Consider the following 17,811-nt stretch of genomic DNA (forward strand, 5'->3'; position numbering starts at 1 on the left):
TTAACTTTTTGGTTTACTATTCCCTTTGTAGATTAATGCTTTGCATATAATTTTACAATTACTGTCATCATTCTCTTTATCCCTAAACTTAATTTGTATATGAGAATTTCACATAACAAGTCTATCTGATTATGTTGCCCTAAAGTCTAAAATTAGAAGTTACTAAAAGGGCAATCACTAAGAAAGAAAAAAATTAAAGATGTTCTTTTCCTGAAAAAGAAAACTACAAAATTTTTTTTTTTTTTTTTTTTCCCTGAGACAGAGTCTTGCTCTGTCGCCCAGGCTGGAATGCAGTGGCGCGATCTCGCCTCACTGAAACCTCTGCCTCCCGAGTTCAAGCGATTCTCCTGCCTCAGCCTCCCGAGTAGATGGGACTACAGGCGCGTGCTACCGCACCTGGCTAATGTTTTGTATTTTTAGTAGAGACAGGGTTTCACCATGTTAGCCAGGATGGTCTCGATCTCCTGACCTTAGGTGATCCACCCACCTCGGCCTCCCAAAGTGCTGGGATAACAGGCATGAGCCACCACGCCCAGATAATTAAATTCTTCTATTACATTTAGAGAAAGTTCCATAATACAAAAACCTTAAAGAGGCTACTTTTGGGGAGAAAAATGCTTTTTTAAAATATCAAATCCTGCTGGAAGCAGTGGCTACTGCCTGTAATCCCAGCACTTTGGGAGGCTGGTGAGGGAGAATCGCTTGAGCCCATGAGTTGAGACCAGCCCAGGCAACACAGTGAGATCCCTATCTCTTCAAAAAAAAAATGTTTTAAACACAGCTGGGTGTGGCGGTGTATGCCGGTAGTCCCAGCTCTTCAGGAGGCTGAGGTGGGAGGACTGCTTGAACCCAGGAGGTGGGAGAACTGCTTGAACGCAGGAGGGCAAGGCTGCAGTGAGCTGTAATTACACCAACCACTGCACTCCAGCCTGGGCAACAGAGCGAGACCCTACCTCAGAAGCAAAAGAAACCAAAACATCAAATCCTCTCCCATACACACTCACCACCAAATAGCCTATAGAGCAGAACTTTTGGGGGAACTCCTTTAGATCATTTATAAATGCTATTTATTCCTTATAATCACAAACTGCCTTACAATTTGCAAAGCACTTAAAAAATTTTTCAGTTGATTTGTCCAAGCACCCTATGATAGTACATGGGTCCATTATCACAATTTTACAAAAGAGAAAATGAGCCTGAGAGGTTAAATACCTTGCCTAAAACTTGAAAATGGTGCTGTCAGAACTGAAGCCAGGATTTCGTGACCAATCTTGAATTCCTGCCACTATATCTTATTATGACCTGTATAAAACACATTATTCTAATAGGGAGTGGTGAATTAATTCAGCTTAATTATCTTTGAGGCCGGGCGCAGTGGCTCATGCCTGTAAACCCAGCAATTTGGGAGGCCAAGGAGGGCAGATCGCTTGAAGCCTGGAGTTCGAGAGCAGCCTGGCCAACTAGCAAAACCCCACCTCTACTAAAAAATACAAAAAAGTAGCTGGGCATGGTGGTGCATGCCTGTAATCCCAGCTACTCAGGAGGCTGAGGCACTGGGTTCAATCACTTGAACTGGGGAAGTGGAGGTTGCGGTAAGCTGAGATCGCCCCACTGCACTCATGCCTGAGAGACAGAGCGACACTCTGTCTTGAAAGTAAAATAAATAAATAAGGCTGGGCACAGCGGCTCATGCCTGTAATCCCAGCATTTTGGTAGGCCAAGATAGGTGGATCATCTGAGGTTAGGAGTTTGAGACCAGCCTGGTCAACACAGTGAAACCCCATCTCTACTAAAAATATAAAATTAGCCGGGCATGGTGGCACATGCCTGTAATCCCAGCTAATTGGGAGGCTGAGGCAGGAGAATCACCTGAACCCGGGAGGTGGTGGCTGCAGTGAGCCAAGATCGCAACGCAGCACTCCAGCCTGGGCAATGGAATGGGACTCCGTCTCTAAATAAATAAATAAATAAAAACGTTTTGAATGGGCGTGTGGCTCATGCCTGTAACCCCAACACTTTGGGAGGCAGAGGTGGGCAGATCACATGAGGTCAGGAGTTCGAGAACAGCCTGGCCAACATAGTGAACCCATTCTTCACTAAAAACACAAAAATTAGCCAGGCGTGGTGATGGGCGCCTGTAATCCCAGCTACTCAAGAGGCTGAGGCAGAAGAATCATTTGAACCCGGAAGGTGGAGGTTGCAGTGAGCCGAGATTGCGCCAGTGCACTCTAGCCTTGGCAACACAGCGAGACTCCATCTCAAAAAAATAAAAAGCAAAAAAATTTAAAAATAAAGGTATTATCTTTGAAATGGCAGTCCTCAGCATAATGACAAACTGCATACTATGCACACTCTGTGTCGAATTTCACTTCTTTTAGTGAAAAACAGGAAAATCAAATTACACTTCAGCAACAAAAACAGCAGTCATTACTACTGAAGTGGCATCTATGGTCCAGGTGCTGGGATAAATTCTTCATATGCATTTATGTACTTGTATTTTAATATTTTATCCTCACAACTACTCTGAAACAATTATGCCCCTTTTACAAAACAGACACTAAGTGTGAAAAATTAGATTACAAAGCTCATAAATGGTAGTGCTTCAATTTAAATGCAGCCCAATTTCCATTCCTCAAAACCATTAGATCTTTGAGGAGCTACAATGTGCCAGTTGTTTAAAATATTATCTCTTTTAGTGTAAACAGAAGTTCCAAAATCCACATGTATAAAATTTTAAAATGTGAGACTCACTTGCCCAATGATGATGACGCACAGGCAACAAGAGGCAGCACTGGGGTACGTAAAAACAGTCTAACTTTGCTGTCCCATACTCTTTCCAACAGCTGTTACAATACAATCACACTGGACATTTAATGTTTCAGCTTGTAATCTTAAAAGCCATTAGGAAAAGACTGTCAAACAGTGATGAAACTGGAGTAACAACCTGATAGATACATAGTATTCAAGAAAACTGAAATCTCACATGAGCTTTGGACTGCTTTCATAATTTGCAACTTTTGGCTTGTTTTACACATGGTAAATTAGAAACTTTACACATGGTAAATATTGTTAACTTCTTTTTTTCTTTTCTTTTTTTTTTTTTTTTTTGAGACAGACTCTCACTCTGTCATGCAGGCTGAAGTGTAGTGGCATGATCTCCACTCACTGCAACCTCCGCCTCCCAGGTTCAAGCGATTCTCATGCCTCAGCCTCACAAGGAGCTGGGATTACAGGCGCATGCCACCACCCCAGCTAATTTTTGTATTTTTAATAGAGACAGGGTTTCAGGATGTTGACCAAGCTGGTCTCGAACTCCTGACTCCAGCCGACTATATTGTAATTTCTTATTTTGTGAAAAAACACTTCCCCCTCCATACAAAATATAACTCATTTTAAAAAGCTATAATGTTGCTAGGTGATGTGGCTCACGTCTGTAATCCCAGCACTTTGGGAGGCCGAGGTAGGCGGACCACTTGAGGTCAGGAGTGTGCAACTAGCCTGGCCAACATGGTGAAACCCCGTCTCTACTAAAAACACAAAAAAGTAGCCGAGTATGGTGACTCATGGTTGTAATCCCAGCTATTTGGGAGGCTGAGGCAGAAGAATCGCTTGAACCTGGGAGGTGGAGGTTGCAGTGAGCCGAGATCATGCCACTGCACTCCAGTCTGGGTGACAAGAGCAAAACTCCGCCTCAAAAAAAAAAAAAAAAAAAAAAAAAAAGCTATAATGTTTATCAGCCAGCTCAGAACCTAGTACAACACTATATATATTTATATAATATATAATATGTATAGTATATAATATACAATATGTATGATATATTATATACATACATAAAATATATCATATACATATAAAATATATATTATATACATGTATAAAATATATATTATATATTATATGTGTATATAAAAATATATATAAAATATATAATATAAAACCGATATTCAAGCATTGTAGCTTTCTTTTTTCTTTTTTTTTTTTTTTTTTGAGATGGAGTGTCACTCTGTCACCCAGGCTGGAGTGCAGTGGTGCGATCTTGGCTCACTGCCACCTCCATCTTGTGGGTTCGAGTGATTCTCCCGCTTCAGCCTCCCAAGTACCTGGGATTACAGGCACGTGCTGCCACCACATCCAGCTAATTTTTGTATTTTTAGTAGAGACAGGGTTTCACCAAGTTGGCCAGACTGGTCTCGAACTCCTGACCTCTAGTGATCCGCCCACCTCAGCCTCCCAAAGTGCTGGGATTACAGGGGTGAGCCACTGCACCCAGCCACATTATATATTTTCTGACTGACAATGGAGTAAGTCCTATGCTGGACACTAATGGAAAACAGGTCGGGCATGGTGGCTTGAACCTGTAATCTCAAACCCTTTGGGAGGCCAAGGCAGGAGGATTAAATGAGGTCAGAAGTTCGAGACCAGTATAGACAACATGGTGGAGCCCCATATCTACAAAAAAACACACAAATTGGCCAGGCGTGGTGGTGTGCACCTGCCATCCAGCTACTAGGTGGGCTGATGTGGGAGGATCCCTTAAGCCCAGGAGGTCAAGAATGCAGTGAGCCAAGATGGCGCCACTCAATTTCAATCTGGGTGACAGAGTGAGACTCCTCAAAAATAAACAAATAAATAAAATAATCTCTAAAAGTTAAAAACAGGAAAACAAGGTCTGGATTTCTATTTGGCCCAAGTGGGAGAAAGGGGTGACATGGCAGTTCAACTAACTTTGTGTGTAACCCCATCCTGTCAGTACATCCTGTCATTACATCTGCAGGTCCCTAACTTTTGTAATTTCACACACAAGAAAGAATTTTAAAGACCAAATCACCCTTAAATTCCAACAAGCAGCACTATCTTCAGCACATTTTTGTAGAGTCAAGTAACCATTTATGTCTATCCCATTTAAACCTTTGCTATCAAAGCTCCTGCAGCAAATCAACTAAATAGTTCCACCTCTTTTGTCCTACAGGGAATCTAGCAACTGCCACAAAACTGTGAAAGTGGCATGACCAGGATCAAGGAACTAACTGAAAGTGTACGGCAGATTGAAGCCAAATTTTTTTTTTTTTTTTTTGGAGACACTGTCTCGCTTTTCTTGCCCAGGCTGGAGTGCAGTGCAGTGGCGCGATCTTGGCTCACTGCAACCTCTGCCTTCCGAGTTCAAGCAATTCTCCTGACTCAGCCTCCTGAGTAGCTGGGATTATAGCCTCATGCCACCACACCCAGCTAATTTTTGTATTTTTAATAGAGACAGGGTTTCATCACGTTGGCCAGGCTGGTCTCGAACTCCTGGCCTCAAGTGATCCACCGGCTTTGGCCTCCCAAGGTGCTGGGATTAGAGGCGTGAGCCACCACACCTGGCCTGAAGCCAAACTTTAATGCTTTGAGGAAAAAACTACAAAATAAATTGGGCAGTAAACATAATCTGAATAACAAAATAAAAAATGAAGGCAAGATTAACCTATCACATCCTAAACTATCATGGTAGTAACATGGCTATTTTGAAATGACAAAAAAAAAAATAATCTAAAATATAATTTGCATGATTTTAGGGCCTAAAGTAAAATGGCAAAGTAAAAACGTATATACCAGAGAAAGACAAGACTATAAACATTTATGCAGCATAAATTTGTATAAGTCCAAAAATTCTTAATGAAACCCTCTGAGATATGTTTCAGAATTCACAATTTTCAGATTTTAGAAGAGTAAAACGTTGCATATACTATTTATTAAGTTAAACCTCCCAGTGGCTTCTGGAACAGTATTTCACAATCACAGAAACATTTTGTGCAATGAAATGTAAGCAGATTCACATCAAATGGGATAAATCAAGACTATAAATAACTTTTGCCATCAAACTTAAGAAAAAACTTTCAGTTTTCAGAATTTTTTGTATTTGAGAATTCTGAGGATTTTAGATCATAAATTGGCTTTCTCCTCCAAAGGCAAATTGGTCTTTTTAAGGGTTTGCAATTTTTCTTTTCCTCCAAAGGCAGACTGGTCCTTATAATGGTTTGCAATTTTCCTTTTTAAGTTCAGAAATACCTCCCAAACAAAAACAAATCCCTCTTAATAATGAGTTTTTTTTCTTTGAGACAAGGTCTCGCTCTATCGCCCAGGCTGGAGTGCAGTGGCAGTCATGGTTTACTGCAGCCTCAACCTCCTGGGTCCAAGCAATCTTCCTGCCTTGGCCTCCCAAAGTGCTGGGATTACAGGCGTGAGCCACTGCTCCCAGCCTAAGGAAATTTTAAAATCATTTTGCCAAAATACTTTATGGCTGAGTAACTTTTCCCCTTAAACATTCACAAGAGCTACGAAAAAATGATTAAAAAAAAAAAAAGAAAAAGCTTAGTTATAAAATTTCTGTTGGAAGGGAGGGGAAGATTAAGAAGATATGCCAAATTGAAATGTTTCCAGCAACAACCTCTCCCCAGTTGCATGGAGTATCTTAAAACAATCACAGGCCATGCCTTGTATTGTTTGCAAGTGTTTTAGCTTCTCTTCTATTAAACTGACATTTTACTAATAAAATCATTTTTCTGAAAGGCCTTGTACATTGTCTTAAACACAACAGTCATACAATAGGTCACTCTGAGTTTTTTGTTTCTGTTTTTGTGGCAGGTTCTTACTCTATTGCCCAGGCTGGAGTGCAGTGGCACAATCTCAGCTCACTGCAACCTCTGCATCCTGGGTTCAAGTGACTCTCCTGCCTCAGCCTCCTGAGTAGCTAAGGTTACACGTGCCCAACACCACGCCCAGCTAGTTTTTGTATTTTTAGTAGAGATGGGGTTTCACCATGTTGGCCATGCTGGTCTCGAACTCCTGACCTCAAGTGATCCACCCGCCTCCGCCTCCCAAAGTGCTGGGTTTACAAGCATGAGTCATCCCACCTGGCCCAATAGGTCACTTTGAAAAATTACTACAAAGATAATTCACATTCATTATAATAAACCTTGAATATGCCAAAGGTATATTTTTCAAATCTCTTACATTAATTATCTAAAGATGAACAGAATAAACATTTCTGGCACACTCCTTCAGGCAGGTATGCCTACAAACACAAGACTGTCAAAGGTAATTTAACTGGGTTCTTAATGAATTACCTTTCTATTCTACCAGTGAAAAGAAAATAGTCCTGCTTAACTCTCAGCACCGTTGTCAGAATCAAATAAAGCAATGTAGAAGTTTTCCGAAAACTGAAAAGTATATAAAACAATCTAGAAACTGACCAGCAGAGAGATGAATAAAAATGATACTAAATTTCAAGCTTTAGTTTAGATTAGTTAGTTCTTAACTCCAGGTGTATGTAAGAATCACCTGGGGAGCTTTTAGAAAATACATACTGATGCCTGGGCCCCCAACATAACAACCCAAACCAACTCTATGGGGAGTGAAAGCCTGCTATCTGTATTTTTTAAAATTCAAATGACTAACGCAGAGTGCAGATCATAAGCCACTAAGATAAGTGAATCTATTTACAGAAGCTGTTGAGAAGAATACAGACAGAAGGTTATTTGTTTTTTGATTCTCCAGACTACAGAAATATTTAAGTTCTATCTACCTTCAGCAAAACACCATGTATGGTGTGAATCTATTTTAGTTGTTGAAAAGGGGGGAAACAACCTTTAAACATAAATCTCCTGTAAGTACTTGCACATATACCTACACAACTTAGATCAACATGTGTTGTAATATGAAATGTGCTTTATGTGGTTGATGACTATATTAGATTAACTTTTAGAAAGCTTTACAGAGTAAACATGTACTTAATTATAAATATGTATATATATCATATGTAAAATGTTATGTATGATAAATTCAGGGTGGTGGGATTACAGGTAATCTTCACTTTTTTGTACTTTTCTGGATTAACTTTTTTTTTTTTTTTTTTTTTTTTGAGACACGGTCTTGTTCTGTCACCCAGGCTGGAGTACAGCGGCACCATTTCAGCTCACTGCAACCTCCTCCTCCCGAGTTCAAGTGATTCTCCTGCCTGAGCCTCCGGAGTAGCTGGGATTACAGGCACATGGCACCACACCTGGCTAATTTTTGTATTTTTAGTAGAGAAGGGGTTTCACCATGTTGGCCAGGCTGGTCTCGAACTCCTGAACTTGTGATCCGCCCACCTCGGCCTCCCAAAGTGCTGGGATTATAGGTGTGAGCCACCGCGCCTGGCCAAATGTACATTTTAATGGCTGTGATAAAAGGGCTAATTTTGTGAAATGAAAATGACATATACAACCTCTGAGGTTGGACAGTATTCCAGCAAAGGTTCACAGGCTTTTCAACACAGCATCAATGTGGTAAAGAATAAAAGGATGATGCAATGATTCATGTGTTCTAAAAGTAAGTATATTTTACATATCAATGTGTAAGGAGAAGCCATTATGCTCTTGAGAGAGGCACCTTTAAAAAAAAGATAAAAACTATTAATCCCTGATATACCTGCTTCTTACAAAGAAATATGCAATTAAAATAGGCACCAAAAGAGATATTTCTTTTTTTGTTTGTTTTCTGTTTTTGAGACCAAGTTTCGCTCTTGTTGCCCAAGCTGGAGTGCAATGGCGCGATCTCAGCTCACTGCAACCTCTGCCTCCCAGGTTCAAGAGATTCTCCTGCCTCGGCCTCCCAAGTAGCTGGGATTACAGATGCACACCACCGTGCCCGGCTAATTTTTTGTATTTTTAGTAAAAACGGGGTTTCACCATGTTAGCCAGTCTGGTCTCAAAGTCCTAACATCAGGTGATCCACCCACCTCAGCCTCCCAAAGTGCTGGGATTACAGGCCTGAGCCACGCACCCGGCCCAAAAGAGGTATTTCTAAAAGCAGTTAAGAAAGCCCCCAAAAGGCCCTCAGTATTCATTCAACAAATATTATTAGGCGCCATGCTCTACACTAGGCATTACAGAGACAGAGGCAAATGAAAAACTATGTCCTGGCCTTCAGAGCTTTCAGCCTTTCAGGTACCTAAGAAATATCTATAACAATTATACGCCCAAAGTTCTCCTCAATGCCACAGTTCTGATTAAAGTGTTGCTTAACATCTGAACATACTACAGCTGGAGAAAAAAAAGCTAATTACAGTACACTATGATACTGTGTTATATGAAATGTGCTTTATATGGCTGATTACTACATTTAACTGATACAAGTTTGTTTTTTGTTTTTTTTTTTTTTGAGACGGAGTCTCGCTGTCGCCCAGGCTGGAGTGCAGTGGCATGATCTCGGCTCACTGCAAGCTCCGCCTCCTGGGTTCACGCCATTCTCCTGCCTCAGCCTCCCGCGTAGCTGGGACTAGAGGCGCCCGCCACCTCGCCCGGCTAATTTTTTGTATTTTTAGTAGAGACGGGGTTTCACCATGTTAGCCAGGATGGTCTCGATCTCCTGACCTCGTGATCCGCCCGCCTCGGTCTCCCAAAGTGCTGGGATTACAGGCGTGAGCCACTGCACCCGGCCTGATACAAGTTTTAGAAAGCTTTACAGAGTAAACATGTACTTAATTATAAATATATAGTCTGTGGTATTTTCCACAAAAAATTATACATTAGATGTTTGGCCAAACCTATAACCTCAAAATATATTTGTTTCTGTAGGAGAAAAATCAGTTTGTACACATCATTTTTAGTCTTTTTAAAGTTGCCAGGTATTGCAAATTAGTTTTAACATCCGTTAAGTATTGCATTACATATAGTTCTAAATACTGTACTGATTAACCACATCACTTTTGCTGAAGTTAATTGGTGACTTTAAAGGTTGAAATTTTAAAAGAAAAGGATATGCCAGCATCAGGTAAACCAAAAGTCTTTAAATCTATAATCTCTAAAACAACCTAATGAGAAGTTAGCTCTACCTGTTTAACTACTTTTTAAACACACACCCAATTAATATAACCGTAAACTTCAATGGGTGAAGCTTTCTTCTAAGTTACTTATTTAAAAATTCATAACAAAGAGAGTGTGAAGACTCAGGAAAGCCATTCTAAGATACAAACATCTACTCTATTAAGTACATGTAAAGGAATTTTATAAATATGTTGATATAAATGTCAGAGCCCACTATAACATTATCAACATTGTTTGTGCTTGTAATAGCTGCATTTAAAAAATATTCTAGGAGAAATTTAAAAATGTAGGTTCCCTTCCCTGTAACCTCTCTAAATAGAATCATTTTAACATACATTTTTAAAAGAAAGTTACCCTATAGTTATTTTATAAAAGAATAAGCTCAATGTTTCACCAAAGTATTTTTTCCATACCTATGAAGCTTCTCTCTTGTCATTTAACTTTTATTCACTACTTAATGTTGTTATAAGAATGATTTCTTTTCCTGACAAGCTATTATATATTATGTCTTGCTGATGTCTACATAATTACCTCTAAGTAGTCCCCTTCTTGGCACTTTTCGTTTTCTAATAATTTGTGCTGAAGAAAAACTATACTGATTTCCTATGAGCTTACCTGTTGCTTCCTTAAACATCATTTTAGTTAAACAGAAAGCATTTTCTTCTCATTTTTGGCTATATCATTATTAAATTTCAGAACTAAAAGAGCCTTATAGGGTACCTAGTAAAATTTCCAGTTTTACAAAAGAGAAAACAGGCACACTGAAGGAAAAGTGGCATAACCAAGATGAAATTATTTTCAAGGTAGATACCAATAAGTAAAACAAGATCTGGCAAAAAGAATTGAATGTAGTAATTCAGCAACTTGATTGAAAAACTGATTATCAGCCAGGCATGGTGGCTCACTTTGGGAGGCTGAGGCGGGAGGATTACCGGAGGTTGGGGGTTCAAGACAAGCCTGACCAACTGGAGAAACCCGTCTCTACTAAAAATACAAAATTAGTTGGGCGTGGTGGCGCATGCCTGTAATCTCAGCTACTCGGGAGGCTGAGGCAGGAGAATCGCTTGAACCCAGGAGGCGGAGGTTGCAGTGAGCCAAGATCGCACCATTGCGCTCCAGCCTGGGTGACAAGAGCGAAACTCCGTCTCAAAAAAAAAAAGAAAAGAAAAGAAAAATGACATCACATTAAAACAATATTTAATATATCCTTGGTTTTCAACTCTGTTCATTACTGATATTTTAGTAAGTTTCCCTATAGAAATTTGGTCTCTAAAAGTTATTATTTAAACATCTTAATTCTTTTTAAAAGTAGAGATAGGGTCTCACTATGTTGCTCAGGCTGGTCTTGAACTCCTGGACTCAAGCAATCCTCCCACCTTGGCCTTTTGGGATTACAGGCATGAGCCACTGCACCCGGCCTAAAATAATCTTATCACTTGTAAACTGGCAGAGAAAACATCTCGAAGGCTAGAACTGAGTTGGTATGACGCATTTAAGCAAAACTGGCTCTAAAGATGATCCGTAGCGCTTGGAATTTGAGAGAAGAGCATTCTTTAATAAATAAACTGGGTTCAAAATCTCTCATATTAAAAATAATAAAAATAAAATAATTGAATCAATAAGCATCTTTATTGTAAATTAATTCAAATTGTGTTTGGAGTTGGAGATTTACATTATATTCTTTGTAATTCACAGGATTTTCTTAACAATGATAGCTGGAATTCAAGAAGACTAGAGCTTTTTGTCATGCATCTCTTAGAATGAGGCCTGCTACAGACAAATGATTAAATGTTACAACTTCTTTTTTTTTTTGAGATGGAGTCTCATGCTGGAGTGCAGTGGCGTGACCTCAGCTCACTGCAACCTCCACCTCTTGGGTTCAAGCGATTCTCCTGTCTCAGCCTCCCCAGCCTCTCGAGTAGCTGGAACTACAGGCACGCGCGCCACCACGCCCAGCTATTTTTTATTATTATTATTATTTTTTGTATTTTTAGTAGAGATGGGGTTTCGCCATGTTGGCCAGGCTGCTCTCGAATTCCCGATCGCAGGTGATCCACCCGCCTCAGCCTCTCAAAGTGCTGGGATTACAGGCGTAAGCCACTGCACCCGGCCCCCAAATGTTACAACTTCTAACTGAACACCTTAAGACCTCTTAACATCAGAGTTATGGAATAAAGTTCAAGTATAACCCATAAAAAGAAAAAAATTAGCAAACATACTGATAAAAATAAATAATGTTTACTTATTTAAAATGTTGTGGTGGCACGTGCCTGTAGTCCCAGCTACCATGGAGGCTAAGGTGGGAGGGATCACTTAAGCCCAGGAGTTTGAGGCTGCAAAGAGCTAGGCACCGCTGCACTGTAGCCTGGACAACAGAGCAATACCCTATTAAAAAATATATACATATACACACACACACACACCCCTATATATATATACACACCTATATATATCATATATGATATATATACACCTATATATATCATATATGATATATATACACCTATATATATCATATATGATATATATACACCTATATATATCATATATGATATATATACACCTATATATATCATATATGATATATATACACCTATATATATCATATATGATATATATACACCTATATATATCATATATGATATATATACACCTATATATATCATATATGATATATATACACCTATATATATCATATATGATATATATACACCTATATATATCATATATGATATATATACACCTATATATATCATATATGATATATATACACCTATATATCATATATGATATATATACACCTATATATCATATATGATATATATACACCTATATATATCATATATGATATATATACACCTATATATATCATATATGATATATATACACCTATATATATCATATATGATATATATACACACCTATATATATCATATATGATATATACACACCTATATATATCATATATGATATATATACACCTATATATATCATATATGATATATATACACCTATATATATCTATATATCATATATATGATATATATACGTGTCATAAAATGTATTAAAAAACCCTTAAAATTTTATATTGCTGAAATTATTTCTAATAATAAGAGATAAATGATGTTCCTAGTCAAAACTGAAAAAGGGATATACAGAGAAATTAAAAGTAGGTGAGAAAGGAATAAATCATGTTTATTTTCAATGCTAAAATAATAGTCAACTCAAACAACCTGGGACTATGATTAATACACAGTACCTGGCAAACTAGCACAGCATGCTAGGTAAAAGATATGAATCAAAAACCACTGCAAGACACATGGTTAATTCCTGATATACTTATTTCTGAATTTCTATCGTTTTCCATTTTGAAATAGCCTCTGGTTTGTTAGCAGTCTTCTCATGACGAGCTTCTCTAAATACAGAAAATGTGTCTCTCAAAGTGATACACTGAGTCAGAGTTATCTTAAAAGCTACCTTTATGATAACTCTTTTACTTCTCTAAGCTACATCCCCACCTCTCCCAGGAAATGCTTCTTAGCCCTTTTCAACTTATTTTGGCACAAACAGGGGATTCTCCTAACTTAGGAAGACTCAAAAGAGTGAGTTGTCCTCATCTCTGATACCCAGGTGTGCTTAAGATCAAAATTTAATATTCCCTTTTCAATATTAATCCATTCATTTTATTTTAGTTGCAATCATTCAGTGGTTGGGAGTAACACTTGGATCACTTAAAGCAGTAAAGAAAATTAGATTACAAAAAATGCAGCAGCTGTTCATGACAAACTCTGCATGAAAATTGTAGGTAAAGACCAGAATCCAGATATATCACGTCCACCCTCTGCCACTGTCCTTATAGGAGGGAGAAATCTGCAGTTATTCAAATAAAGGTTTCACTTACCAAGAAGCTTTAAAAAATACCTAAGTTCCATTCATACCGCAAAATGTTCATTTAAAATCACTTTTAGCTAGTCACTAAATCATTATATCCTAGAAATAAATATATTCTACTCTAGCTTAAAAGTTACAAAATAAGAATCTTTCACATCCCTATAATTTAAAACTTTTTTAAGCTAATTAATCATGGATTTTTCCCTCTACCTTGTTAGTATGATTGGTGAGGTCTTTTTGAATTTCACTAAAAATTAGGAGGTATAATGGCATAAATGCAAATTAAGTTCACCAAGTCAAACAAAGTACTAAACATAAAGGTTACAGAATTTTAATATACTAAAGAAAACAGCAAGGAGGCAAGGTAAAAGATTTGGTAGGAATTCCATCAATACTCTGCCAATTGTGGGGCAAGGTAGACATGTGTTAAACTGTATTTTATTCAGGTCTTCACACTATGAAGCATCATCACACAACTTGACTTTGTAATTTTTTCCGGAAGCAATAAAGAACTGTTCTCACTTTCTAATCAGCTTCAGCCGAATCTTAAGGGCTACAAGTCACCCAAAGCCTGGCAACAGTAACTTTTCTTCCTTGACCCAAGAAGGCAGAGTGCCAGAGGGAAATAGCAAAGAGTAGCACTATATAAACAGGGCAAGAGGCACAAGAGCAGAGGCAAGTTATATAACCAAAATATATTTTAAAACATGTTCATAACTCGTAACAACCTTTGCCTTTAGTTGGTTTCTTGTTTGGAGTATCAGTTGAAACAGTTAATTCAATATTATCTGGATCGCCTCCTTCCTCTTCAATAGCCTACATTAGAAAGAGAAGTTAATATGCTACACAATCTATCTAAACTTATTTTATAAAAACGAAATGAAAAAAAATTTAGCAAACCTCAAGCCTCAAGACATTAGGATTGCCAGTCATTTCATAAACCGACTTCAAAAATGAGCAATTAAACTACACGAAAGAGTGAGAGAAACTTTCAGGGGGAAAAAAATCACTAGGTATCAAAATCGCAAGGAGTTTTAAATTCTACCGTGTCAAGATAATTAAATATCACATCATACTGGCCAAATATCTAAGTATGTTCTATTGCAGAAAAGTTGCTAGCTACTAAAGTAAATAACTAAAAAGAGTTTTCCTAGTTTCTGTAATGCAAACTTACTGCTCCTCTGCTACAATTCCAACGCTCACTCAAATAAACCAGAAAGCTAATCAGGAATGAAAAAGTAATTATTGCGCTGATGCAAAAACTAAAAGCCTAGTGGAAAACAAAAACTCTGTCACCCACCCATCAACTCCCACTACCAATTCCCCCTCAAGATGGGGAAGAAACGGTTGGGCACAATTAAACGGTAACTTCGCAGAAGTCACCAAAGTAACCACTCCCTGTGAGGCCAAGAAATGCACACGCGCTCACCATGGCTAAAGGCTGGGGACCCAGCGCCTCCCAGGTCTCCACGATCGCCCTTGGGAGGCCGCGCCGGCCGGCCGCAATCCTCGCAGCCCGGCGGGGACGTCCCGGGGAGGCGAAGGCGCGCTGGGCTGCGGTGGCCGGTCCCTCGCAGGCCCGGCCCGGCCCGGGGCGCGGGGCGCGGGGCGGGGGCACCGCGGAAGGGTCCCCGTCCTCCAGGCTCGCGGGGGCCGCCCCGGGCCTCCCTACCATACCGTTCCGCAGGTCCCGGCGGCTGCGGGCGGCCGGAGGCTGCGGCGGAAGCGGGGCGCCGAGGCGCGGCCTAAGCTCCCCTTCCCGGTCCTTCCCGGTCCTCGCCGGGCCTCACCTGCTTGAGTCGGGAGATGAGCACGGTCTTGACTCCGGTGATGTCTAAGTTCCGCCGCTTCAGCTCGGATTTGAGATCGATGACCCGCAGATCGGTGATTTTTTTACCTTCCGCCTGACCCGAGGCGGCCGAGGCTGCCACCGCACCGGTAGCGGCAGCCATCTTAGAAAAGCAGCGCGCTGCCGAGGCAGCGAGTGGGCTGCAGGGCGGCGGCAGCAGCGCCAACTTCCACCCAGGCCTCGGCGGCCGCCGGCGCCGCGCAGCGCTGCGCACAATGAGCCGCTGGCCCCTCCCCCGGTCCGCCACCCTAGCGCAACCTGCGGCAGCAGCCAGCACCCGGATGACGGCCGCGCGTGCGCATTGGCGCAGGGATCGGCAGCGGCGCGCTCGGTCGAGCGAGCCGCGGCTACTTGGGCGGTGCGCTCTCTTGTGTGGACTGGGAGGTCAGGCACGTCCTACCGCGCCGCCGTTCCCTCGTCGCTTCGTTAGCCATTTTCTTGCAACATCTTGAGTCTTGAGCAACAACGACGTGCAGGCACTGAATGACATAGTGCGCGCGTTACTCAACACAAACCGAGGGGGCGCGTGCGCGCGCTGAACCTCTCAGGGAAATACTTTTATCAGTTCTGCTGAATAATCGAAAAATTGTCGCCGGTGTGCACCAACGAACTAGGTTCCCCGAGTTCCATTCAAAAGATCTCAAAGCAATTCTAGGGCTGTTACTCCAAAGAACAGGAAGGGCTGGCCTTTGACACATGCCTCATTGGCTGTCTCAGGAGAAAACATCATTGCCCTGCCCATGGCAGCTTAGGTTATTCTAGGGCTGCCCTTCCTCACTTGAAAAACAGGAAAACTTCTTTCTTGTTGGCCTCAGGTTTGCTGTCCTCCCCGGTAGACCTGATGGCTCAACACGAAATTGTTCAATGAATGAGAAAACTACCTTATAAGTACTTGTTGCCATTATCATATACTGTGTTCACTATTTTGCCCCCCAAAATTTGGGATTCCAAGAACAGTGACCATCTTCTTATGGAGGATCGGCCTCTACAAGTGAGTACCTATTTGTAATTTTACCTTGTATTATTCATTATCAAAGTGCAAGCCTTGATAGAATAAAACGATTCTATAAATTCCATAAGGTGATTATGATGCACAATTAACTATACTGTATTTCCTGGTTTTAGAACTTAAATTCCTGAGATCTGACTCACTTTAGGTTACTTTTTCTGATTGGCTCAAAAAAAGGAAGACTGGACATTATAAAAGAATACCTGACATTAGAGTAGTTCTTTACAGTTTATAAGTCACTTTGATTTACAGTAAACCCCTTAATCCCTCCCAAGTCTGTCAAGTAAATCTCCATGAGGCTTAGAGAGATTAAATGACTTGCCCATGTTCACACAGCTGGTACGTGGCCGAGCTGTGCTCAAATCCCAAGCTCCTGATTCCAAATCCAGCTCTGACTCTGCTACAATATTGGTTTCACAATAATAGAAGTTTAGGATGCAAAGACTCTTTAGAAATCTTCTGGCCCATCACTTGAGGTCAGGAGTTCAAGACCAAACTGGCCAAGACAGGGTTTAGTAGAAACCCCGTCTCTACAAAAAACACAAAAATTAGCCGGGCGTGGTGGTGAGCACTTGTAATCCCCGCTAATCGGGAGACTGAGGCAGGAGAATCACTTGAACCTGGGAGGCAGGGGTTGCAGTGAGATCCGGCCACTGCATTCCAACCTGGGCAACAGAGCAAGACCCTGTCTCAAAAAAAAAAAAAAAAAAAAGTCTGGGTGCTGTGGCTCATGCCTGTAATCCCTGCACTTTGGGAGGCTGAGGCAGGTGGATCACTAGAGGTCAGGAGTTCAAGACCAGCCTGGCCAACATGGTGAATCCCCATCTCTACTAAAAATACAAAAAATTAGCCGGGTGTGGTGGCGCACACTTGTAATCCCAGCTACTGGGGAGGCTGAGGCAGAAGAATCGCTTGGACCCAGGAGGCAGAGGTTGTAGTGAGCTAAGATCCTGCCATTGCACTCCAGCCTGGGCAACAGAGCTAGACTCTGTCTCAAAAAAAAAAAAAAAAAAATCTTCTGGCTCAGTCCTCAAGATTTTAAGAGATTTATCTGGGGACTTACAGCTACACTCTCTCTTTTTTTTGGTTTTGTTTTTATTTTTATTTTTTTGACAGGGTCTCACTGTGTCACCCAGATTGGAGTGTAGTGGCGTAATCATGGCTCACTGCAGCCTCAACCTCCCAGGCTCAAGTGATCCTCCCACCTCAGCCTCTTG

The 17,811-nt window shown here is 40.6% G+C and overlaps 1 protein-coding gene across 10 annotated transcripts in view; it reads right to left on the reverse strand.

Annotated features, from left to right (window-relative positions):
* SLTM (SAFB like transcription modulator) overlaps positions 1-17,280 on the reverse strand; it is a 56,822-nt gene extending 39,542 nt beyond the window's left edge. For 8 of the 10 annotated variants that reach the window (XM_063652667.1, XM_054451253.1, XM_063652666.1 and 5 more), the window contains exons 1-2: positions 15,527-17,280; positions 14,465-14,552 (exon numbers count right to left, since the gene is read on the reverse strand). In XM_063652667.1, the coding sequence (XP_063508737.1) occupies positions 14,465-14,552; positions 15,527-15,688 (250 nt within the window). In that variant the 5' untranslated portion in view covers positions 15,689-17,280. The remainder of the gene's footprint in view (positions 1-14,464; positions 14,553-15,526) is intronic. The other 2 variants (XM_063652668.1, XM_054451254.1) reach the window with 1 other exon arrangement.
* Between the last annotated feature and the right edge of the window lie 531 nt (positions 17,281-17,811).

Source organism: Pongo pygmaeus, chromosome 16 (assembly GCF_028885625.2).
Source record: "Pongo pygmaeus isolate AG05252 chromosome 16, NHGRI_mPonPyg2-v2.0_pri, whole genome shotgun sequence".
NCBI classification, from domain to species: Eukaryota; Metazoa; Chordata; class Mammalia; order Primates; family Hominidae; genus Pongo; species Pongo pygmaeus.